The following is a 23032-nucleotide window of genomic DNA, read 5'->3' as shown; positions in this document are numbered from 1 at the left end:
TTCACATTTTCTTCACAGTTTCTCGTTATGTCAAATCCCCCCCCCCCCCCCCCCGCAGTAACAGTGACGGAGCCACTAACAAATACACACACTCACGACATTGTAACATCATAATGTACCATCTAACATCATAGTGTGCCTCTTAGCCAATAGCGATGGCAGATTTAAATTCAAATGCAGTGCTGAGTTTTTACCTGACGACGGTGCAACACTGACAGTTTTAGGCAGAACATTTAAGATGCACTAAAGTGCCGAATTATTGACTACACATGTCTGCAGCACGATCAGACACTCATTTATATAGTTTATCAGGAAAAAAATGTTGATTTGGAGTGACTTGCTCTTTAATGTAAATATGTGCAACTTAGAAAAATGAGTGTTCAATAGTAGTTCTAACAAAACATGCCTGTTTGTAGAAAACATGCGTGTGTGCGTGCAGGTGGGGGGGGGGGGGGCGCTCAAAGGGGGCCTCGCCCAGGGAGTAATTCCATGTAGAACCGCCACTGTTCTATTTAGTGCACCAAATCACAACACGATTCGTTTCAAGGCACTTTATAAAGTCAACATCCCAATTGAACCAACTTATCAGTGCATTGAGTTCAATTCATCATCACCAACTTTATTATCAGACTCAAGGTCCGCATTTAAACAAGTCATTATGCCCATTAGTCAAATGGGTCCTATGGAAGGAACCCAGCAGATTGTACCGAGTCACTGGCCGTGTTCGAGTTGAGCAGCGCCTCGCCTGGAAAACAGACGAGAGCAGACGGACGAAGAAGGGGGAGTGGCTGAAAGCCGGCGTTTAAGTCGGACAGATTTCCCTACATGTGTAGCTTGCGGGTGACGATGGATGAAGATGTCGCGTTAACGTTCATACTTGTTTAATTATTTATTTTAATTCTGGTGCCTGTTAGCAACTGAAACACATCCTCACGTGCTTGTGGATATCATATATTGTATATGGAGATATGACTGTAATAATAAGTAAAGGTTATCAGCCATAGGTTTAGTGTGTTCATGAGAAATGTGGCAAAATGACACAAATCACATTTGTCTTTATGGCCTATATGGTTAGTTATCATCAATGTCACATGACTTACCGAATACATGTGACCAACTAACATTTCGCATTCTACCACCGGATGTTTTTTTTCAAGTTTCTATCTTGCATAAACGGTGTGGAAACGCTCCCTGGCGGTAAGGCGTTTCCTGTTTTCAGTGTTGCACTACGTGTAGCTGTTTGGTGTTTGTGGCTTGCTAAAACTGATTTATTTTCTCTGTACTAGGATATCTCTGAGTTATTGTAGCACATAAGCACGCTAAAACACACATTTTTTGTTGTTCCACCTAGCTTTTAGGGAACCATTTGAGTTCACACGCAGTTTATTTGGTTTTGAACAGTTTGCTCGTCCAGTTAGCTTAGCCTCAGCACGGCTATGGCTACTTCTGTCTCTGCTTCTCCATCTCCTATCTCTTGCTCTCTTGTGTCAGATGTTTAGTTACTCCTCTGCCTCCTTTAGCGATAATGGTACGTGTAATAAATGTAGCATTTTTGTAGCTTTGGAGGCAAGGGTGTCGTAATTGGGAGGCCCGGCTCAGCGCTGTTGAAAAGCCCGTAAACAGCCGTAGCTACTTAGCTAGCGCGGGGCTAACTAGCTCAGAACTACCCCGTAGCGATCCTCCAGCAGAACCTGAGCAGCCGGCACGTCAGGCCGGCTGGGTGACGGTACGCAGGAAGCATAGAACCCAACCCGTGGGCCACCACCAACCCGTCCATGTTTCTAACAGATTTTCCCCGCTCAGTGACGCACCCACTGACAAGCCGACTCTGATCATTGGCAGCTCCATAGTCAGAAACGTGGCATTAGAGACTCCAGCAACCATAGTTAAATGTTTACCTGAGGCCAGAGCGGGCGACATTAAATCTTACCTGAAACTGCTGGCTAAGGATAAGCGTAAATACAGTAAGATTGTTATTCACGCTGGCGGTAACGACACCCGGTTACGCCAATCGGAGGTCACTAAAATTAATGTTGCTTCGGTGTGTAAGTTAGCCAAAATAATGTCGGACTCCGTAATTTTCTCTGGCCCCCTACCCGATCGGACCAGTGACGACATGTTTTAGCTGCATGCTGTCCTTCAACCGCTGGTTGTCTAGGTGGTGTCCTGAAAACAACATGGGCTACATTGATAATTGGAAAACTTTTTGGGGAAAACCTGGTCTGATGCGAAGAGATGGCATCCACCCCTCTTTGGATGGAGCAGCTCTTCGTTCTAGGAACATGGCAAGTTTTATTAGACCTCCATGACAACCCAACAATGTTTGAGAGAAATGGTGATATTGTATCTGGAATGAATTTTAGATCTTTGTCCATCTCATGAAAAATCACAGCAGAAACAAAGGTGTTGCGTTTATATTTTTGTTGAGTGTATATATATCTTATCGTTTTGCTTCCAAAAGAATCATGATTTTGGGCAGATAAATAAAAGAAATGACGGTTTTTAGCATAATAGTTCGAGCCCATCTAAATGTTTCTGAGCAACACTGTTGATGCTCTAGAGCAGAACTGGATTATTCATAGAAACTCTTTGGCCTCATGAAAACTCACAAAACTGCAGGTTTGTGGAAATACATTACTGCATTTAAGTAGGTGGACTTTGCAGAAATATACATTTAAAGACACTAAGATGGAGGTCTGATAACTCAAATAGGCTAATAAATTAATTAAACAAAATGTTTTCTTTTATTTCTATTTATATATTGTATAGAATAGACTTAATACTACCTCGGAGTCCATTCTGTTAAAGAAAGAAAATCATAAATATATTTAATGAAAATTTACTGAATGATCAAAGGACATCAAACAATCAATAAATATGGGTCCTATTTACAACTTAGTGTAAACGGGGCATCAAAAAATTACATCCAGTATAGTGATTATCAATTACATAGAAAAATTATACCAGTCTGGGGATTATTGTTTTACTGGACAAAATATGGCGCAGTGTGATTATCTACGGCACTCGGCCTGCGGCCTTGTGCCCACGACCAAATCTTACCAGTGCTGACATTCAGCAACAACGCATGACCTCGAGTGTGATATTGCTTAAATCTTTGTCGACTAAAACCTTCTTGAATTTTAGTCCACTAAAACTAGGCACTTTAGAGATTTAGTTGACTACAACTGACTAAGGCTACATTCACACTGAAAGCAAATGGGCATCAAATCTGATTTTTTTCCTCCAAATGCGACCCATATCTGATTGTTTTATGACAGTTTGAACAGCACAGATCCGGTTATTTCAAATCCGACCCACGTCACTTTCATATGTGGTACTGATACATTTGAATATATACATACATATATACAGACACATCATGTCATATTAAATCCAGTGTACATGATGTAACTTCAGGGTCGCTCCTGTTTACTGGCTTCAGTTCTTTAAACAACTCTGGAACTTTTTGCTTGCCGGTGTCAAATTACAAATGCCCATGCTGCTGCGTGAGCGCTCTGCATATTCGTTAACTTCACTAACTCACAGAATGTAAACAGTTACTGTCTCGCTTTTGTTTGTTTTTTTGAAAGGGGAAAAACTGACGACCCCACAGACGGCTGAGAATGAAATCTGTTTCAGTTTAACCTTCCTTCCAACATGAGAGACATTAGACAGTTTTGTGATTATTTCACTGTAGAATTCTTACAAATAGTTCTTTTAACTTGTGTGTGAACAGGTGGTTTGTTTAATGTGGTGAAGTCCAGGTGACTCCTTTCCCCAAAAAACCTTGAGCTGGACAAAGGGACAAATGAAACAGCTGGATGGAAGTCCAGTGTGACCAAAGCCCCCTTCAGACAGGCCACAAAAAACGGAAATGTTTGGGACTCTGTCCTTAAGACCTTTGTGTCTGAATACAAACATCCGGATAACCTTTTCCGTAATTAAACCGGACAAAGCCCCTAGTAACAGGACCGGACTTGCCACGGACAGGGTGGCTGCTTCAGACTGGTGGGGTCGAGTTCCGGACAGGGAGGAGGGGGAGGAGGAGGGGACCGGGGGACGCTGTGCGCACCTAGATAGCTCGCTCCTGTAGCATGCGGCGAACCATGGCAGCTCACCTCCTACGGTACCGTCTCCTAGACGCGCGACGGAGCGCTTCACACCGCTTCCGTGATTCCTTTATTAGCCATTGAGCTTCATCATCCAGGTCTCTTATGTGTCTTCGTGTGCGCAGAATTATGTTTAACATAAGTCCGATCAGTGAGAGGAATTCTATCGCTTCGTCGGCCATGTTTGATTGAATAGCTTTGTTTGGGTAAATGACGCACGTACGCCCGCCGCACTATGTTTACGCAATTTCTGGGTACAGTCTTCCCACCCCCTCCCCCTCGTACATCTGTAACTTTTCCCTGCTGTGTGAAGGCAGCCGAAAGGACAAGTTCAGGTACAAAATTGGTGTGTCTGAAAACACAGTTCTGGTTAAAAACCGGACTGAATTGTCCACACATATTCCAGAATGCCAATCTGAAAAGAGCTCTACTGTACCAGGTGTGTTTTGGAGTAACTGAGGTCAAAGAAATGCACATTTAAGCCACAATGGCAAATTTGGAAAACATTTTTTCATGCCTCTTAACAACATTCAAACATAGTAGAGCTATGAATATATCGTGGATATGAGAAAAAATAATCAAGCATTTGTCTAAAAACCTCTGTTAATAACACGACTTGAACCAAAATCGGATTATCTAGTTCAGGGCTATTCAATTCCGGGCCTCCAGGCCCGTTATCCAGCAAGTTTTGGTTTTAAACCTGCTTCAACACACCTAATTTCAATTAGTAGGTGATTAACAGGCTTCTGCAGAGCCTGATGAGCTGCTGCATAGGTGATTAAACCATTGAATCAAGTGTGTTGGAGCAGAGAGACCACTAAAACATGCTGGATACTGGCCCTCAAGGCCCGGAATGGAATAGCCCTGATCTAGTGGTTGGTCTCGCTGAACCGCTGCACTTCCCTGGGTCCTCCACTCATATTTAGCAACAGAACACCACTGGTGTGAGAGGTCCTCTGTTCCATAATAGATAAGGAGAAACAGCCGACTGCTACCACTTCAACTTTAGGACAAAATACCCGAGTCCCAAAAAGAAAAACACTATCTGAAGTCACAGACAACCAAAGAGCTTTGGACTGGTGTTTAGCACCATCTCGTTTTCTCCGGCAATGTGGGTTTCTGGCTTTGGCAGAAGTGTCTCAGGACAGATACCTGAGGGGACGGCTGGGTGTCTCATGACCGTGTTTTGTTTGCAGATTTGCCACAACAGCTTTAGGAACAGCTTCTCTCCTCGCTAGAGAGTGTATGTTCTAATTATTTAACACCCACAAAAGACATCTGGTGCAAATACTTCTAGAAAGGAGACGTTTAGTGAACCCCGACTTCTGTTCTCTTTTGGAAAACAAGAAACCCGATCAACAACTTTTATGTTCTTCATAAATACGAATAATGATTCAGATTTATCTGAAATAACACATATCTATAGTTTCCAAGAACGTTTAAAGAATCCCCATAAATAATCCGGCAGTGATGTCAGAACCGAGCCACTGCAATCAGGCCGGCCACCGACCTATTCATGGTGCAGTTCTGGTTTCTGTGTAGACTTTTAGTTTGGAGACTACTCAGCCAATGATGGCTTTGCCATGGCAACGCACAGGCTCTCCGGGTTTCATACACTACGCCAGGGCTCATTACCATGACAACATCATCAAAATCTCCACCACAAACAGAGAACTGATTTAGCTTCAAGTTTAAAACTACCAGCTGCCTCAAACGCCTCCGTGTTTCAGCCCAGAAACACAAATGAAGGGATGTTTGAAGCTCCTTCCAGACACTTAAAAAACTTTGATCCAGTTTTATGATTCTCTCGCACACACACACACACACACACACACACACACACACACACACACACACACACACACCGTGATGTATGTGTTACCTGATGAGAAGTGATACAATCAGTGAAGGCGCTCCTCCTGTAGAAGAACGTGAGGAGCTGCTGCCAGCGAGAGGAGGACGTGGAGGGTGAGGAGGAGGCAGGAGAGGAGGTGGAAGGGGATGAGGTGTGGGGAGGTGCCAGCTCCTCTGATGACCCCCGCTTAGGTCCCAGTTTCTGTTTGACCCCTAGCCCTCCCCCTTGACCCCCAGATGTCCCACCTACTCTGGAGCTGCGGGGGTACAGAGTGTTGTTACCAAAAATATAATTCATTGTCTCTGTCGTCAGCTCCTCCTGCAGGAAGATCAGACTTTAGGATGAAGCACTTTTCCACCGTTTCATATCCAGTTTGTCTCCTTTGTCTCTTTTCTCTCTTCAGATCTTTAGAAGTTGCTTTTAACTTTGCAATTTGTCTCCTCCGTCACCAGTTTTTGAAGATTTTGTTGCTTTCTTTAGGTTGTTTAAATCCCTCTGGAATGACCGAACATCTGACAGATGGAGAGATGAAGAGGAGCAGAAGCTGGAAGAGCAGGAAGGAAGTCCAGGGCATGTAGACAAAGTCTGCTTAGAACCGAAGCACGAGCATGACCATCTCTGCATCTCTGTCTGTCCCGTCCATCTGCCCACCTGTTTTGGTTGTCCATCATCCCATGTTCCTTTAGCCAGGCAAAGAGTCCAACATCCCCATCTCTGAGGGTCCAGAGCCTCCTTCCTTCTGCTCCTTTCTCGCTCCTTGTCACAGAGAAGACAGAGTGAGGAGGAGTGAGGGTCAGGCAACGGCAGGATATGAGAATTGATTATTTAAGGGAGTTCACTCTTTCTCCCTGTCTTTACCCACCCCGCCTCTTTCTGCCTCCCACCCTCCTTCTCTCTGAGGAGATGACCAGTCAATCTCCCCCCTGTCACTGTGCCTGCTCCCATTAAAAATGGAAGGAGGAAGGGAGGTAGTGATAGGTGGCTGAGCAGATGAAATCAAGGCGGTAAAAGGAAAGAGGCGAGGATGAGAGCGTATGAAGTAGGTGGATGGTTGGAGGAATCATTCTGCAACTCTTCTGTTTCTCCCTCCCTCCCTGTTACAGCTCTGTTGTTGCTCCAAGTCTGTCGTCTCCACCATGAAACTCAGCATTTTCCTCAACCTCGTGCCCTCCTTTTCTTCCCTCTACCTGGCTTCCCTCTGTCTCTGTCAGACTCCCGGTCTCTCCGTTTCCTCAGCAAATTGTTTCTTCTAGTCTTTTATTGCAGCTGCAACCCGATGCTTCTCTCTCCCTCACTGTCAGATATTATTACGGTACAAGCCCCGCCTCTAGATTCCAGTCAGCCAATGATGTAACACCAACCCGTCCTTTACTCTGAACACACGCACGCACGCGCACACACACACACACACACACACACACACACACACACACACACACACACACACACACACACACACACACACACACACACACACACACACACACACAATGCCTGTGCAGGTTAGGAAGGAGACGATGTAGAAAATAGTCAAGGGTGTGTGTGTGTGTGTGTGTGTGTGTGTGTGTGTGTGTGTGTGTGTGTGTGTGTGTGTGTGTGTGTGCGTGTGAGGAAGAGAGAATACACAGACCAAAAGAAGACTTTGTTTCTCACAGATGACATACAGTAATGTGTGCACAAGTGTGTCTGTGTATGCACGCATGTGGATGTGAGGTTTGTTGCTGGTGTGTGTGTGTGTGTGTGTGTGTGTGTGTGTGTGTGTGTGTGTGTGTGTGTGTGTGTGTGTGTGTGTGTGTGTGTGTGTGTGTGTGTGTGTGTGTGTGTGTGTGTGTGCATTTGTGCATAAGTGTGGAAGACAGAGATCTTCTCCTGAGGACGTTTTCAGGCACTGCAGCACCCAGCTCTCCCACACACTATTGCTCACACACACACACACACACACACACACACACACACACACACACACACACACACACACACACACACACACACACACACACACACACGGAGCATGACTAAGACGAGAAACAACAGGCTGTTGCTGAGCTGCGATAAGGGAACTTTAGCGAGCGGGCTAGAATGTGCTCTACCAAAATCCTCATGGTTCAGAAGCATACCTGGTAGAGGTGACTCAGTCTGACCATAATCCTACGTTCTACTTCCTTAATGCGGCCAAACCGACTCCACAAACACACAAAATGCTTGAGTCACACAGCTACCCAGCACAGCTATCCTAGCCTCCCGGAGGATTAGCCACAGGTGGAGCAGGACCCCTGTCACAGCTTCTTCCTGCGTTTCCCTGTGAACTGTTGCTATGGAAACAACTTGAGACCCAAATCACACCTGGAACAGACTGACTAATCTGTTGTTCCTCCAGTCCAGAACAGACAAGAAATCCCATGCCTTCATTTTGATTATGAAAGAAGGTGGGTTGTTTGTTTATTATGAGATGTTTAGTAAGTGACTCTTTTGAAGGAAAATCCTTCTGAAACAGACTTGAATCATCATTTCAACATGACTTCTGTGAAGATTTGCATCTGCATAAAAAAGGGGCTTACATGTTTTACTTCACTGCATCATTAGCAAATTACCAAAGCCACTGTAGAAAGGAGACAAACTGTGACTTTTTTCTAAAGTTAAAATAGTTCTATGGTCAATGCAAACCATTTATAAAGTTCTCCACACTAAATCCCTCTCACATAAAGCAACTACCGTAGTTTTATTCTTGACAGTTTCAGAACCTTCCAGAATGAGCTGTTTCAGGACTCTTGTCATCTTACGAAAACAAGCTGGAGATGGCCAGGCCCACACATCACCCACTCAAGCTGCTATCAGCTGAGAAGCTCTGATGTCCGTCAGGAGCTCAGATTAGAGCCGCTGCTCTTCCAGCAGCAGCACTCTGTTGCACGCCAAAGATAGCTCTATGCTAGTTTCCCTGTTTGTGATGTCACAAATGGGTGCTTGTTGAAACAGCTTCATTTAGACGCAGAATTTCTAAAAGCAAGCACTGATAGAAAACAGATGAACGACTTTTGTTTACCTGTTTGGAGTTTTTGTATGGAGAGAAGACACAGCATGGCAGCACAAAAGGATGCTAAGGGTGAGTTTCACATCATATTTGTCTATGTATAAGAGGGACAGTAAAATAGGTTTTCAAAATTCTTGTTAATCTGGAGAAATAATAGTTATAATAAATTGAGTTATTAATGCAAAAGTGTGTGTGTGTGTGTGTGTGTGTGTGTGTGTGTGTGTGTGTGTGTGTGTGTGTGTGTGTGTGTGTGTGTGTGTGTGTGTGTGTGTGTGTGTTATTCAATTATTTATAAATTTCTTTATTACTTGTGTGGTGAATGTTTTATCCAAATTTCTCAACTTTTTTTTAGTTTAGTATTTTAGTTGAGACCATGCATGAATAAGATTGGTAAACACTGATCATTGACAAAAGTAGGCATCTGTCACTCAAACAATTATTTAGCTAATTTGAGCCTCATTTGTAAAAAAAAAAAAAAAAAAAAAAACATTTTATTATGAAAATGTCTGAACTTTGAGGCCATTTCTAAAGATGAGCGACACCAAGTATCGTTTAAATCAATCTACCAATTACATTTTATTCATATAGCGCCTTCTGCTGCCTTTGCGGGAGCCCAAGGAGCTAGACACAACCCACCAGAAAAATAAAAACAGGTCCATCTACACAGCTGCCGGTGACAGAACTAATTATTTGTTGTGTATTTTATTCCACTTATCAGAGTAAACATGAAACACATGATAAACACTTTATTGTGGTGGATTTTCTTCACTGATGTTACATCATAGAGCTCTAAAAAGCATTTTGTCGGTTGAAAATGATTTGTTTTTTCCAAATCTGATGCGTCATTGATGATTCAACATTTATTTTGTCTGAACGCTTTTAGACCGCCAGAATCTTGCCACAAATCGTACTTCAACCGCTGTAAAGCTTAGAAAACACCGTCAGGTGTAAAAAATGTATTCTACTGATTTATAACAAAGTAGTTTGGGTTAAGATCAGATACATTTGGATCTGTACTGGCAATGTGCAACCTGGGATAATGGTGCACTTTATATAAATACAGAACATGTCCTCAGATACGTGCTTTCTACAGATTGTTTTATTATGCACGGAAACAAAGGAATTCTCAGCATTGTTTGGATTATCCTATTATGTTTTTAATAAGGGACTTAATTTGTTTAAGTGTGTCCAATAATGATTAATTATGTAAGATCTTCTGAAACTCATGCTCTTTTCTCTGTTTGGATGTGGGTCTGATCAGCTTTGGGAAGTCCTGATTGATCTCTTAACTGCCTTTAATCAACGAGACTAACAGACTTCCACATCCGAGAGTGGGAGCTGTCTGGAGAGGTATCCTGGAATGAGCCAGCTCTCTCCACGGCAGATCTGAGGGCCACTCAATAACTAAAATAATTGCCAGTGCTGATTTAGGGAGCGTCGCAAGTGATGCCAGCGCTCAAGTGCTTGATGCACTGCTGGCTCCTAAACATTTCTGGCTTCATCTCAAAAGAGTCAGCATTAATCACAAACACCCCCCCCCCCCCCCCCCCCACCACCACCACCACACACACACACACATGGATGTGGCCCAGAGCAGCCACCCTCTAGGTTGGTGGTTTGATCCCTGGTTTCCTCAGTCCACTGACTGAAGTGTCTTTGGGCCAAACACTGAACCCTACATCACCCTCTCATTGGTGTGTGAGTGTGTTTGTGGTAGCGGCGCTCACTCAATCAAAGTGGCTTGCTCTGTAAAGAGCTTAGAGTGGTCAACAAGCCCATAAGTGCTGTGTGAATGCAGAACATGAATCCATTAACCAGTAGTATTGCTCTTTCCGATCAGCGTGCTGGTGGGCCTTCTGAAAATAATACTTAATTATATATTAGTCCTCTATGATCATGGCACGCGCTGACCTGACTAACAAGCTTGTGAGCCAATGGGACAAGTGGAGATGCCACATGTCCAAATTCAGATTTCACATACCTAGGGGTAAAGTTGGACGCAGAGCTCAGATTTGAGGCTCAAGTGAACAGAATCGTGAGATCTTGCTCCTTTCATCTACGCCGTATAGCGAAAATTAAGCCATTTCTGTCACGTAGACATTTGGAAACAGTGATCCATGTCTTTGTTACCTGCAGGCTGGATTATTGCAACTCGCTATATGCGGGGCTTAGGCAAGCTCCAATAGCACGCCTCCAGGCGGTTCAGAACTCGGCTGCTCGGTTGTTAACATCTACCAGGAGGTCTGAACATATCACACCAGTCCTACGTGCCTTGCATTGGCTCCCTGTCTTTTATCGCATCAGGTTTAAAGTTATCCTGTTTGTGTTTAAGGCGTTAAACTCAGGAGCACCTAAATACCTTTCTGACATCATCCACCAACATGTCCTGGTGCATTCCCTTAGGTCAGCTGACCAGAGACTATTAACTGTGCCCAGGTACAGCCTGAAGTCTCGTGGGAGTCGTGCCTTTTCAGTGCTCGGACCAAGTCTTTGGAATGAGCTGCCAGCCGACGTAAAGCAGGCCAAATCACTGGAGACCTTTAAAAGCCGACTAAAAACACATCTGTTCTCGTTGGCGTTTGGACATTGAAGTTGGGATTGCGTGGGCAGCATCACTTTGAATGTGTCTGGATCTGATTCTGGAAAAAGGACTGATATGGAATGTGAACTTGTACTAGGGATTTCTTATTGTACTTTAAATGGTTATATGTCTGTTTTATTGTTGTGATTTTTATTGGTGTACAGCGCTTTGTTTGTCCGTTTTGGGCATGTGAAAGCGCTTTATAAATAAAGTTGATTTGATTTGATTAAATCGGCTCTCTGTTTGCTGAACTCAAGTTTTTTAGACAAACCTATCCTCAAAGGATTCAAATATTGATTTTGTAACAGTTCCTCTGCAAAGGTTATAAATATCACAGCAGACTCTTTTATTATAAAACAGAACATTGTCTGTGAACCTTGTGTATTCTGTAAGTAGAAAATAAGATTTAATATCACAGTTGTTCAAGCTTGTGTTTTAAGCTTAGACTTAAAGGGGACGGGCCCTTTGCAGTCACCACCGATGGCCATCTTGGCTGCATCACATGTCTCATCACTCCCGGAAAATACAAAAATGGAGCCGAGAGCAGGAATGTAATGGTGGGGGCAGAAGATTGACATCAAACTCTGAGCTGATGTAGCTATGAGCTAACTGAGCTAACCGAAGCTAACGGAGAGATGTAGCTATGAGCTAACTGAGCTAACCGAAGCTAACGGAGGTTGGCGGGCTACCCTCTGCCTTCTATGCTGTCACACTTTTAACATGAGGTTGAGGCCTTCCCTGGAGCAAGAAGGTGGTTAGCTGCTAGCACTGATAGCTCATCTTCTACCTGTCAATCAAACAGACACTCCTAATAATTCATCATTTCAAGATTTAATTACTGATCGTTTTTAGGGGTGCTGGTGATGGTAAAGGGCCTGTGATTTATTTAGTGCCTTCTAGAGGCCTAGAACTCCCCAAGGCACTTTACAACATAATCAGTCATTCACACACACATTCAAACCCTGGTGGTGATGAGCCACAATATAGCCACAGCTGCACTGGGGCACTGACGTTGCCGGTCTGTCCGATCACCACCATCAGGCAATGTGTCTCGCCTAAGGACACAACGGCAGCAACAAAATGAGCAAGACTCAAACCTGCAACCCTCTGATTACGAGGCAGACACCCAACCCGTACTTCACACTGGAAGCGTCAGTGGAGCGGCACAGCAGTAGAACGATTTACTCGTGACTTTCACTGCGTGCTAGTACACACTGGGAAAACTCTGCCACCAGTGGTCTCTCTGCCGTGCTTCTTGCTGGACTTGTGAGACCACAAAATCCCTCGAGTTTATGCCACCCGCCATTAAACTGAAAAGAAGTAGAGAATATCATGATATATTGAGGATTTTACCTCGATAATGATAAATAACTACAGGTATGCGCAGAAACAAAAATTGTCCACTAGATGGCGCAGTCACGTGTATTACGTTGAGTCACATTTTTACATGACTCAAGGTGGTACAGCTTCTTTGAGGGACATGAACGTTGCCAACCTTCACACATCTTTTCATTTTATTTAATCAGATGTATTGACATGGGAAAAATTATCTCAATAACAGTCAGAGATTTCGATAAGGATACGTTTTCGTTTTATTGCCCAGCCCTAGAAGTAGGGGTAACTACTCTGCCACCACCCAGATGGGGTGCTCCCCTAAAATGGGCTCAAATCCTTTAAAGGACACTCGCAGAAACACTTGAAAAATACAAAATTTCCAACCACTGAATTGCATTGGAGGCTTTTAAAAATCTTTTTCTTTTTTTTTCTTTCTAGTTTCTTTTATTTTAATTTTTAAGATGTGTTTTTTTTTACTTCATAGCTTTGTTATATAAATTGACTCAAAAGATTAGAGCTGCTTACGTGCCACTCTGACTTCAGTGTTAATGCAACAAAACCACCTGCAGCATCTTAACATTCAGCATAAATTTTAAGAGGAACCATAAAATTATCTTATAACCAGCTTGTCTCAGCTGGCCACTAAGTTAAAAATGATTGCAAACAGAGGCAACAGCTGACGCAGCACCTTTTCAGTGGCACACTGACCATTTCACAACCCTTAATGTACCCCCCCCCCCTTCACTTTTTTCTTTCTCTCCACCAAATCAAATGTCAGCTGGTGAATGCCAACTCTATCAATATTTCATAACCAATTAAATAAAAGCACACATCATGAATTTTTTATGTCTAACTGCTGCAAACTCCAAATTTCTCTTTCTATCAGTAGAGGTAGACCAGAGTAGTGGTAGTTTATCACACAAAAGCTGTTTAGTTGTTTACTAAATGATTTGTTCCTGCTGCTAATCTCACGGTGGGATCAACAGAGACCGTCACACAACCTATTTATCCTGCATCACGAGCTTCTGTACAGTAAAAGCTGCTTTAGCCCTCCCACTGTCCTAACGGGGGTGACCCAGCGAGGAAAGCTGACCATTGAGCAGGGTTGATGGTTTATCCCTTGGGTCCATGTGGCAGGGGTGAGGAGTGAGCCCCACCTCACCCCTGCCAAATGGACCTCAAGGGATAAACCATCAATCTTGGTCAATGGTCAACTTTCCTCGCGGGGTCACCCATAAAGACAGTGCGAGGGTTAAGAAATGTGTAGAACAAGCTAAGTTTTGAACGCAAACACGGAATACTCACCCCTCCCCTCGGGTATCTTCCCATAGACACTCCTGCCGGAACCGCAGACCCACGATGCCAGAGAGCACGAGATAGTGCTACACATCAGTCGCCGTTTTCCAGGTCCAAACATCTCTAGGTGTCTGTGATTTCAAACAGCATTTTTCTCTTTGGGACTCTGGCAGTTGGTCCTCAAGTTGAAGTGGTAGCAGCCGGCTGTTTCTCCTTCTTTGATATTATTGAGTGGAGAACCTCTCACACCAGTGGGGTTCTGTTGCTAAATAAGCAAGTGCATAATGAGTGGAGGACCCAGCAAAGCGCGGAAGTGCCGTGGTTTGGCGCGACAGACAAAAGGATGCTTTTGGACCGAAAGCAACTATTGGCAGAGGTTTGTAGACAAATGTGAGAGAACCACTGAGAAGCATTAAAAAATGTTTTAAACTAATTTGTTTTCCAAATTTGCCATTGTAGATTTAAGCTATGAAAGCACTGACACCCAGGAACATCCATCCATCATTTCTCAGCTGCATACCCGGAGCTGGGTCACGGGGGCAGCAGCCTTGGCAGGGACGCCTAGACTTCCCTTTCCCCAGCCACTAGGGCCAGCTGCTCCGGGCGAATGCCACCCTGGCCAGGCGAGAGACATAGTCCCTTCAGCGTGTCCCGGGTCTTTCTTTGGGTCTCCTCCTGGTTGGACATGCCCAGAAATCCAGGGAAGCGTCTAGGAGGCATCCTAACAAGATGGCTGAGCCACCTCAACTAGCTCCTCTCGATGTAGAGGAGCAGTGGATCTACTCCGAGCCCCTTCCGGGCGATCAACCTTCTTGCCCTATCTCACCCTGTGGAGAAAACAAATTTTGGCCGCTTGTATCAGCAATCTCGTTCTTTCGGTCGCTACCCAAAGCTTGCGACCATAGATGAGGGTTTAAATGTACATAAATCGGTAAATTTACAGCTTCACCTTCGGGCTCAGCTCCCTCTTCACCACAACAGACCAGTACACAGCCTGCATCATTGCAGACGCAGCACCAATCTGCCAATCGATCTTCTGCTCCATCTTTCCCTCACTCATGAACAAGATCTCTGAGATATTTAAATTCCTCCACGTCAGGCAGGACCTCGTCTCTGGCCTGAAGAGACCAAGGAACAATGCATAAATGATAAATAACCTTCACACACCTAGCGCCTTTCTGAGTCAGAGGAGTCCAAATCACTTTCCATTCCAGTCAGTCATTCACACATTCACAAACTGGTGGTGACGAGCTACAGTGTAGCCAGAGCTGCCCACAAGCCAAAATCATGCATGTAAAGTCATAAAAACATCTAGAATTTGAATAAACATTGATGCCTGTACATTTAGACCTGGAACTGCAGGGGCTAACAAAAAACCTTTAACATCATCTTTTACTGTAATGAAACTGTAATAAGTATTACCTTTCCACTTTGTCAATATCCATAAGGCAACATTTTAAACCAGACACCATGCAGATCTTTACTGTCGTCTATTCCAGCAGTTCCTAACCATGTTGGCTTCCCCCCAACCCGTCCATTAGATCGCTTTTAGATTCTGGTAAAGACCACTTTGAAAAGCTCAAATGGTAAATATTGAACATGCAGAGAAATAGACAAATATATGTAGAACAAATAATACACTAAGGCACAAAGTGAAAGACAAAATATAGCTTAGGCAAAGGAACCCAGTAAAATACACACCAAACAAAGTATACTTGATGGCCTATTTGTTTAATGGTCGATCACCTCATACATTTCCAGATTTGAAACTTCTGAAAACTTTAATTTTAGGTATTTCCAGCTTTTAAAGTGAAGTCTTGATGAGCCAAAACTATTATTTGTACTCAATTCTATTACATTTCGCAATTCATACACAAAAACATAATAATTTGGCAGCTTCAAAGGAAAGGTAAACAAACCCATCAAAAGACAAACAAACAAGATTGCAAACACGTTTATGAAGTTCTATTCATCCCACTTGAAACAATTTCAGCTTTTTCATTCCGGATAGTTTCAGTGCCTTCCAGAATGAGCCATTTCAGGACTCTGTCTCTTTTACTAAACAAGCTGTTCCTTGCAACACCGACCCCTTCCTCACTCAGGCTGCTATAAGCTGAGAAGCTCCGGTATCTGGGAGGGGCTCAAAGTAGAGCACCTTCTCCTCCAGCAGCAGCTCTCTCTTGCACATGAGAGGCGGTTCTATTCTACTTCCTCTGTTTGTTTAAGAAAACGATTGGGCGAGGGTTTGGCAACACAACGTTTTTAACACGCTATGGCTTTCAAATGGACTTCAAACAGTTTCACAATGGACAGCACTCTGGAGCCTTCTGCTGACGACGAGCTGCACTTAACAGTTTTGTTGGGCAAGTAGGTACACTAGGTCTCTACCTGCTTTACAGCAATAGCTTTTTACTCTACCAATAGCTAATATAAAGGATAGCAGTTAGATTTTTCAGTTTGCTGACAGTCAATAAAAAGAACAAAAGGATTATGTTTATTTTAAAAAAGGCGATATAATTTCAGACAAGAAACAAGATGACTCAGTAATGTTTATATTGATATAAATACACAACCAATGAATCTCTTGAGTTAGCAGGCGCAGCTACCACTAGCTGCTAGCCTGCTCTGTCTCTAAGTGGTCTTTACATGTATTCTCACATGTCTGCTCAATCAGGAAACCTATGGGTCAATTTCTGCCCCAAACTTTGTGATTATTTAACAGGAGGAACAATATTGAGATGGATATCATATATCAAAATTCAGATAAAAGATATTGAGATCTAAGTTTTGGTCCATATCACCCAGTCCTACTGCACAGTTAAAGCAGCTGTCTGTATTTGTTTCTTTTATCTGATGGCACCATCTAGAAGCTGACAAGCAAATCACATCATGACCTACTTTAATCTTCATATTTAAGGCAGAAAGCAATGCTTCTTGTTCATGAATGCACTCCCCTAGCCAACAAAATAGAGCTAAAACACATTGTTTAGCAATTATTATGTTCATTTTATGTTGTGTATTCATATGCTTATATTTTAAAGACTTACTTGTCCATGACAAAGGTTGTAACTCTGCATCAGCCGAGGTACATCCTTAAATGCTTGAGCACGCTTTGTGATTAACATCTGTACATAAGGCAGCTTCAAAGGAAAGGTAATAACGTTATTGGTTAGTGCTGCTGACCGGCGCTCAGTTCATGTTGCAATAAGCACTATGGGACGGGGGCGGGTTCAGCAAGAAAAAATAAAGACGTGTTTCTTACGTTATATCACAGCTACGAGCTTGTGTTTCGCCCTGGCTTCCACTGAATTGAGGGGTGCCACAGGGCTCTGTCCTAGGGACACTCCTTTTCATATAAATGTCATGGTTGGGGAGGATCTTTGAGCGTTTTAAAACCAGCTACCATATCTACACAGGCGATTGCCAGATCTATATGGCCATTGATGAAGCACACACCTCGCAGCAATGAACAGATTGTCTTGCTGCAGTGAAGGGGTGATTTTCCGTGAATTTCTTGAAACTGAATGAGGCAGAGTCAGAGGAGATTCTATTTGACCCTAGAAATCTAACCCGCACACTAGTGGTCCCAAACTGCCCAGCTTTTGACCTCAAGCAGTGTCACCGCTCTCTGTGTCAAGCTGGATGCTGGACTTACGATGGCGCCACAGATAAACACTGGTGAGGGCATGTTTTTCCCAGTTGTGACGTCTGACTTGTTTGAAATCTATATTGAAACAGCGGCATCTGGAATCTGTGATTCGTGCCTTCACCGCTTCCCAGTTGGACAATGCTAATTCATTACTTGTCAGTCCACCTGCCTCTGCCACAAATGATAATGATAAATGACCCGCACTTGTTAAGCGCCTCTCAGAGTAAGGACTCAAAAACGCTTTTCACTACATCCATTCACACACACATTCACACACTGATGGTGATGAGCTACAATGTAGCCACAGCTGCCCTGGGGCGCACTGACAGAGGCGAGGCTGCTGAGCACTGGCGCCACCGGTCCCTCCGACCACCACCAGCAGGCAGGGTGGGATAAGTGTCTTGCCCAAGGACACAACAGCAGAATTCTCTGTCCGGAGCCATGATTGAACCTGCAACCTTCTGATTACTGTACAACCCGCTCAATCTGTTGAGCTACTGCGGCCCCAAACAGAGTGCAGTTGGTCCAAAATACTGCAGCGAGGTTCTTGACTAATACAAACTGGCGGAGTCATGTCACCCCAGTTCTCACGCGCCTGCACTGGCACCCTGTCCTGTTTAGGGTTCGGTTTAAGATTCAGCTTTTTGATTTTTTAAAGCCTTGTACCATCATACCTGGCTGACATACTAGAGCCTTACGTACCGACGTGCTCACTGAGGTCGGCTGACTGCGTGTTGCTTTGCACCCCCTCAATGAACTATAAAAAGAGGGGGGAGCGTGCTTTCGTGCATGCTGCGCCTGTTCTCTGGAATGCCTTACCTGTTACAATCTGACAGTCAACATCCATTGCGGCCTTCAAGTCCTGATTAAAAACATATTTTTATGGATTGGCATTTAAATCACAAATCATGAACTTTATCAGGTTTTATTGATTGAATAACACCCATTTTGGCGGTTTTACTTGTTTTTATCTTTAGCTATGTTTCGTGATTTGAATGTTTATAGTACTTCTCCTCCTGTACTATATATGCAAGGTCCATTGTTCTTATGCTGTTTGGGAACTGCTCGATAAGTGAAGTGGTATGGTATGGTATTGCGTGATAAGACAATCACTTTATGTATTTCTAAAAAATAAAATCACACATAATTCCTGAAAGGGGAAAACTCCTAATAGCAGCTTTAAATAAAATCTACCATTACATTAAATTCACTGTCCAACTCCTATTTACTGTCTAATCCGAAGGGAACGTATAGATTTTTTAGAGTCGGCTGACTAACATCAACATGTGGCACCAAATGTGCACTCTGAAGCACTTCTCTCTCTGCTTGCCACTCCCTCGTCTTTCCACCTTTTACTTCCTCCCTCATTATCTTAATGACTAAAAGCCACTAAAGTCTCTCTGTATGTTTTGCTGTATGTGTATCATAGAGAGAAAACTAAATCACTTCTTACTATTTTGCTGCATTCAATCATCGCAGTATGCATACATTTCTCCACAGAGTTGTTTGAAAGATTGGTTACGCTGGCCGAGACGAACATGCAAGGTGGGTGATCAAATAACAGCAGAGAGCGGTTCTAAGTGTGTCTCAACAGCCGGCATAAAATGCATCTTCATAGCTTGAATAACCACTTATGTCAGATGCTTTTATGCAAATGGAAGCAGAGCCTGCGTCACACAGTCAGCACAGCAACAAAGCTAACGGCAGACTTATTATCATTATTCAGACGTTTGTGGTCATGTTTTGATTCTTCTGAGACGCGTTTTAATTTTTTTGTGTGTAATCAAAAAGCTTTATCAAAGATGCAAGTTGAAAAAGAGATGCAGCAGAGCTCAGCATCAGTGAGTCTGTGGAATAGTCACACAAACTGGAGCTTATAAACCTTCTGCACTTTTTATGATGATTCCGTCTGAAAAAACCCTGGAAATCTGCACCATATGTTCAGAATAAAATGCTGTTTTATTTATCATAATGCATCATGGGATGCGTGCCCATTGTGATGCAAAACATCACATTACGCCTTCATTTTGACACTCTTCATCTAGATTGACTATGCATAAAATACAGCTCTGGTGTGGACAATATGTGCAGCTTGGCTTTAAACCTTGGTAGAAAGAGCCATTGCTTCCCAGAATAAAACTCTAACATCGTATCCGATGCTGTTTTGTTAGTTTCCACTGCAGAAATGAAGGAAATCCAAAGTGTTTCTCTCATTTATAAATCCTGTAAGTTCTCACATGTTTTTTTTTGCATCATTTTCCTTTTCTCCAAAAAGGGAAGGAACACACTGGGAGAAGTTTCTCAGCTCAGATCGTGACAATTGGAACTGACCAGAGAGAGAGAGAAAAGCATTTGTGCTCACAGTCTCATATGGGCCATAAATGTCCCTGATCACCTCTCGATGTGGCTAAGGCACTTTGTTGTTAATGCATCTTTAGTAATGGAATCACCCTCCGACCACGGAACCATCAGGCCTAAACCTAAAAACGTACCCGTAAGATTCCTTCCACAGCTGATATTAAACAGTCAGACACAAAACTGAGCAGAAAAACATTTTGATTGGATCATTTTATCTCAGCCAGATCACTAAAGTTAAGACTGACTGTTCTTTGTCATCTTCAAAAGCGTGTCCCTTGTCCTTTAGGTGTAAGTGGGGACACCCCCCCCCCCCCCCCACACACACACACACACACACACACACACACACACACACAAAATCAGATCACTGGCCTCTGCTGCCCTCTAAAGTTCAGAAACTACAAGAACATTTTAAAAGAGGAAAGAAAACCAACATGAGGCATTATATTATATAAAAGCAGCAATTGAAATAAATGTTCCATGTATTTAGCCATAATGCAATTTTCACACCAGTTAAATCCTTCTTAAATGACACAAATCAGCTCACTAATAAAACAAATCCGAAAAAGCTGCGTCACATAAACACTCACATGCGTTCAATGACGACAACGCTTTGGTGGGAAGTACAAGGAGATCATTGCAGCACAGACATTATGATAAATCCCACTGATGTTAAATTATACTGACATAGTCAGTATGTCTTCTCACAGGATGCACATGTAGCTAATTTAAATGTCAGGAGTGTCTCACTGTACATTTTATTTGTAATTTTGTTAAGTAAAACAGTAAAATGATATAATTCATATTCTGTCCATCTCAGCTGCATAACCTCCAGCTGTGACTCCCTCTCCCAAAAACATAAACTCGTGTCTGATTCCTCCTGCCTTCTGCAGCTGAGACCTAAAACTCCACATGCAAATGCATTAAAGCTGGCGTACATCATTTAGCATCATTAAAGTAACTTTACAATGCTTAAATTTATATATATCTCACCCTGATATATATATATATATATATATATATATATATATATATATATATATATATGTGTGTTACTGACAGCAGCTACATTTAAGTTTCACTTTCTGTTCTGACTGAATGCTGCTGCAGCACGGAGGTGTAGTTCTCAGTCATGCTGGACATGATCATCCTGAGAGTTTTAGCTGAAAACAGCTAAAAGTTTCACGGCAAGTGAAAATGGTTCAGGTGTGCTCTACATCAACTCGTCATTGATACGTGGACCTTATAACTAAAAAGAATTGGTGAGAAAATATAAATGTAGTCCAAACTTTGAAAATAACTTTTAGTATTGTATTCTGGGTGACTGGCACAGCTCCTTTAAGCGGGGTGGGGTCCACTTACACCTAAAGGACAAGGGACATGCTTTTGAAGATGACAAAGAACACATTCTGGACAGGGAAGATGGTTTGAGAGAGGAGTAAAGGAAGCCATTTATGTCAAACAGAAAAGCCTACATTAAATGGGGAGGAAGACCTTTCCAGCGCCCATAGAGCAGCTCTGAATCTTAAGCAGTTTCACTCTGGAGCCGTTTTTACAAAACAATGCAGTCAATTTGCCGCAACGCTGACGCGGCATCAGGGAGCCTTAGGTCGCCTCTAAGTGGTCATACCGTAGCGGTAATTTACAATCGAGAACTTTTTACAAAAGATTATGCGAAAGCTGTATAAAGGGGGTATGGGGGTGGTCTCTGCACTGCCACGGACTTCCGTTTATCTTGGACATAACTTGCGATCAAAGCTGCACTCATTAAATTTTCTTAACAAGTCACTCCTATAGGTGTATGCCCCCCAAAGTCTCTGTGCAGTGACTTCCAGCTCCAACAGAGAGAAGCTCCTAGAGCTCTGCCTATCAGCTCAGCTGGTTCTGTTGACAAAAGTGAAACTTATTGCCCGTGCCTACTTTCATTTTCAATATAGTTGCTGGCCAGAGCTCGGCAGTAACTCCTCACGTGATCAAGACACCTCCCTCTGTTGCGCCAAAATTCCCACTACGCCATGCCGGCACGGCGCGTTTATAAGACACACAGATACAGTAATATCATACTGATTTGCTGGCACTGTGTACCTTGTAAAAAGGGCTTATGTCACACCCTCCTGCATCTAAACTACTGCAATGCCCTTCTACTGTGACACCTCTTCAAATGGTCCAGAACGCAGCGGCGCATCTGGTCTTCAATCAGCCTGGAAGAGCACACGTCACCCCCTCTGCTCATTGAGCTCCAGTGGCTACCGCTAGCAGCACGCATCAAATTCAAATCACTAGCACTAGCATACAAAGTCCTGGATGGTACGGCTCCCATCTACCTGAATCCTCTTGCAAAGACTTACGTCACGGCTCGGCCGCTCCGGTCATCAAAGGATCGTCGGCTAGCAGTGCCTACACCACGCTCAGGACAATCCAGACTCTTCTCATGTGTTGTTCCACAAATGTGGAATGACCTACCAAGCACTACCAGAACAGGGGCGTCCTTGTGGATTTTCAAGAAACTCCTGAATACCCTGCTCTTCACAGAGCATCTTCTAAACAAACACCCTCCCTGCACCCATCCATCACTCTACTGCACACCCCTTGTTCACTTCCCTTTATGATTGATTATGCTGCCTCGCTGCCACCTGGGATTGACTGATTAGTGTTTGTTGTTAGCCTCAAGGGCAACCTGATGGCTTCATTATCACCTGTAAATCCGGGCGTACACTGTGCGACTTTTTCACTCGCAGCGTTCAGCTTCAGCTCAAACTGTACGACTTCCTCGCAGAGCAGATCTCACGAGTCATGTGCTCACACTGCACGACCCAGTTCT

General features: G+C 43.4%; 1 protein-coding gene across 9 annotated transcripts in view; it reads right to left on the bottom strand.

Annotated features, from left to right (window-relative positions):
* LOC107392960 (discs large homolog 1-like protein) overlaps positions 1-23032 on the bottom strand; it is a 178785-nt gene that overhangs the window by 107068 nt on the left and 48685 nt on the right. The window contains exon 1 of one of the 9 annotated variants that reach the window (XM_015971060.3): positions 5992-6402. The exons of the other annotated variants lie outside the window; for them this stretch is intronic. Coding sequence (XP_015826546.1) covers positions 5992-6261 — 270 coding nt within the window. The 5' untranslated portion in view covers positions 6262-6402. Of the gene's footprint in view, positions 1-5991; positions 6403-23032 lie in introns of those variants that run through there. 9 annotated transcript variants of the gene reach the window in all.

The sequence above is a fragment of the Nothobranchius furzeri genome, chromosome 8 (genome assembly GCF_043380555.1).
Source record: "Nothobranchius furzeri strain GRZ-AD chromosome 8, NfurGRZ-RIMD1, whole genome shotgun sequence".
Classification (NCBI taxonomy): Eukaryota; Metazoa; Chordata; class Actinopteri; order Cyprinodontiformes; family Nothobranchiidae; genus Nothobranchius; species Nothobranchius furzeri.
The sequence above is the reverse complement of the archived record's forward strand: the minus strand, read 5'-3'. Positions and strand labels throughout refer to the sequence as shown.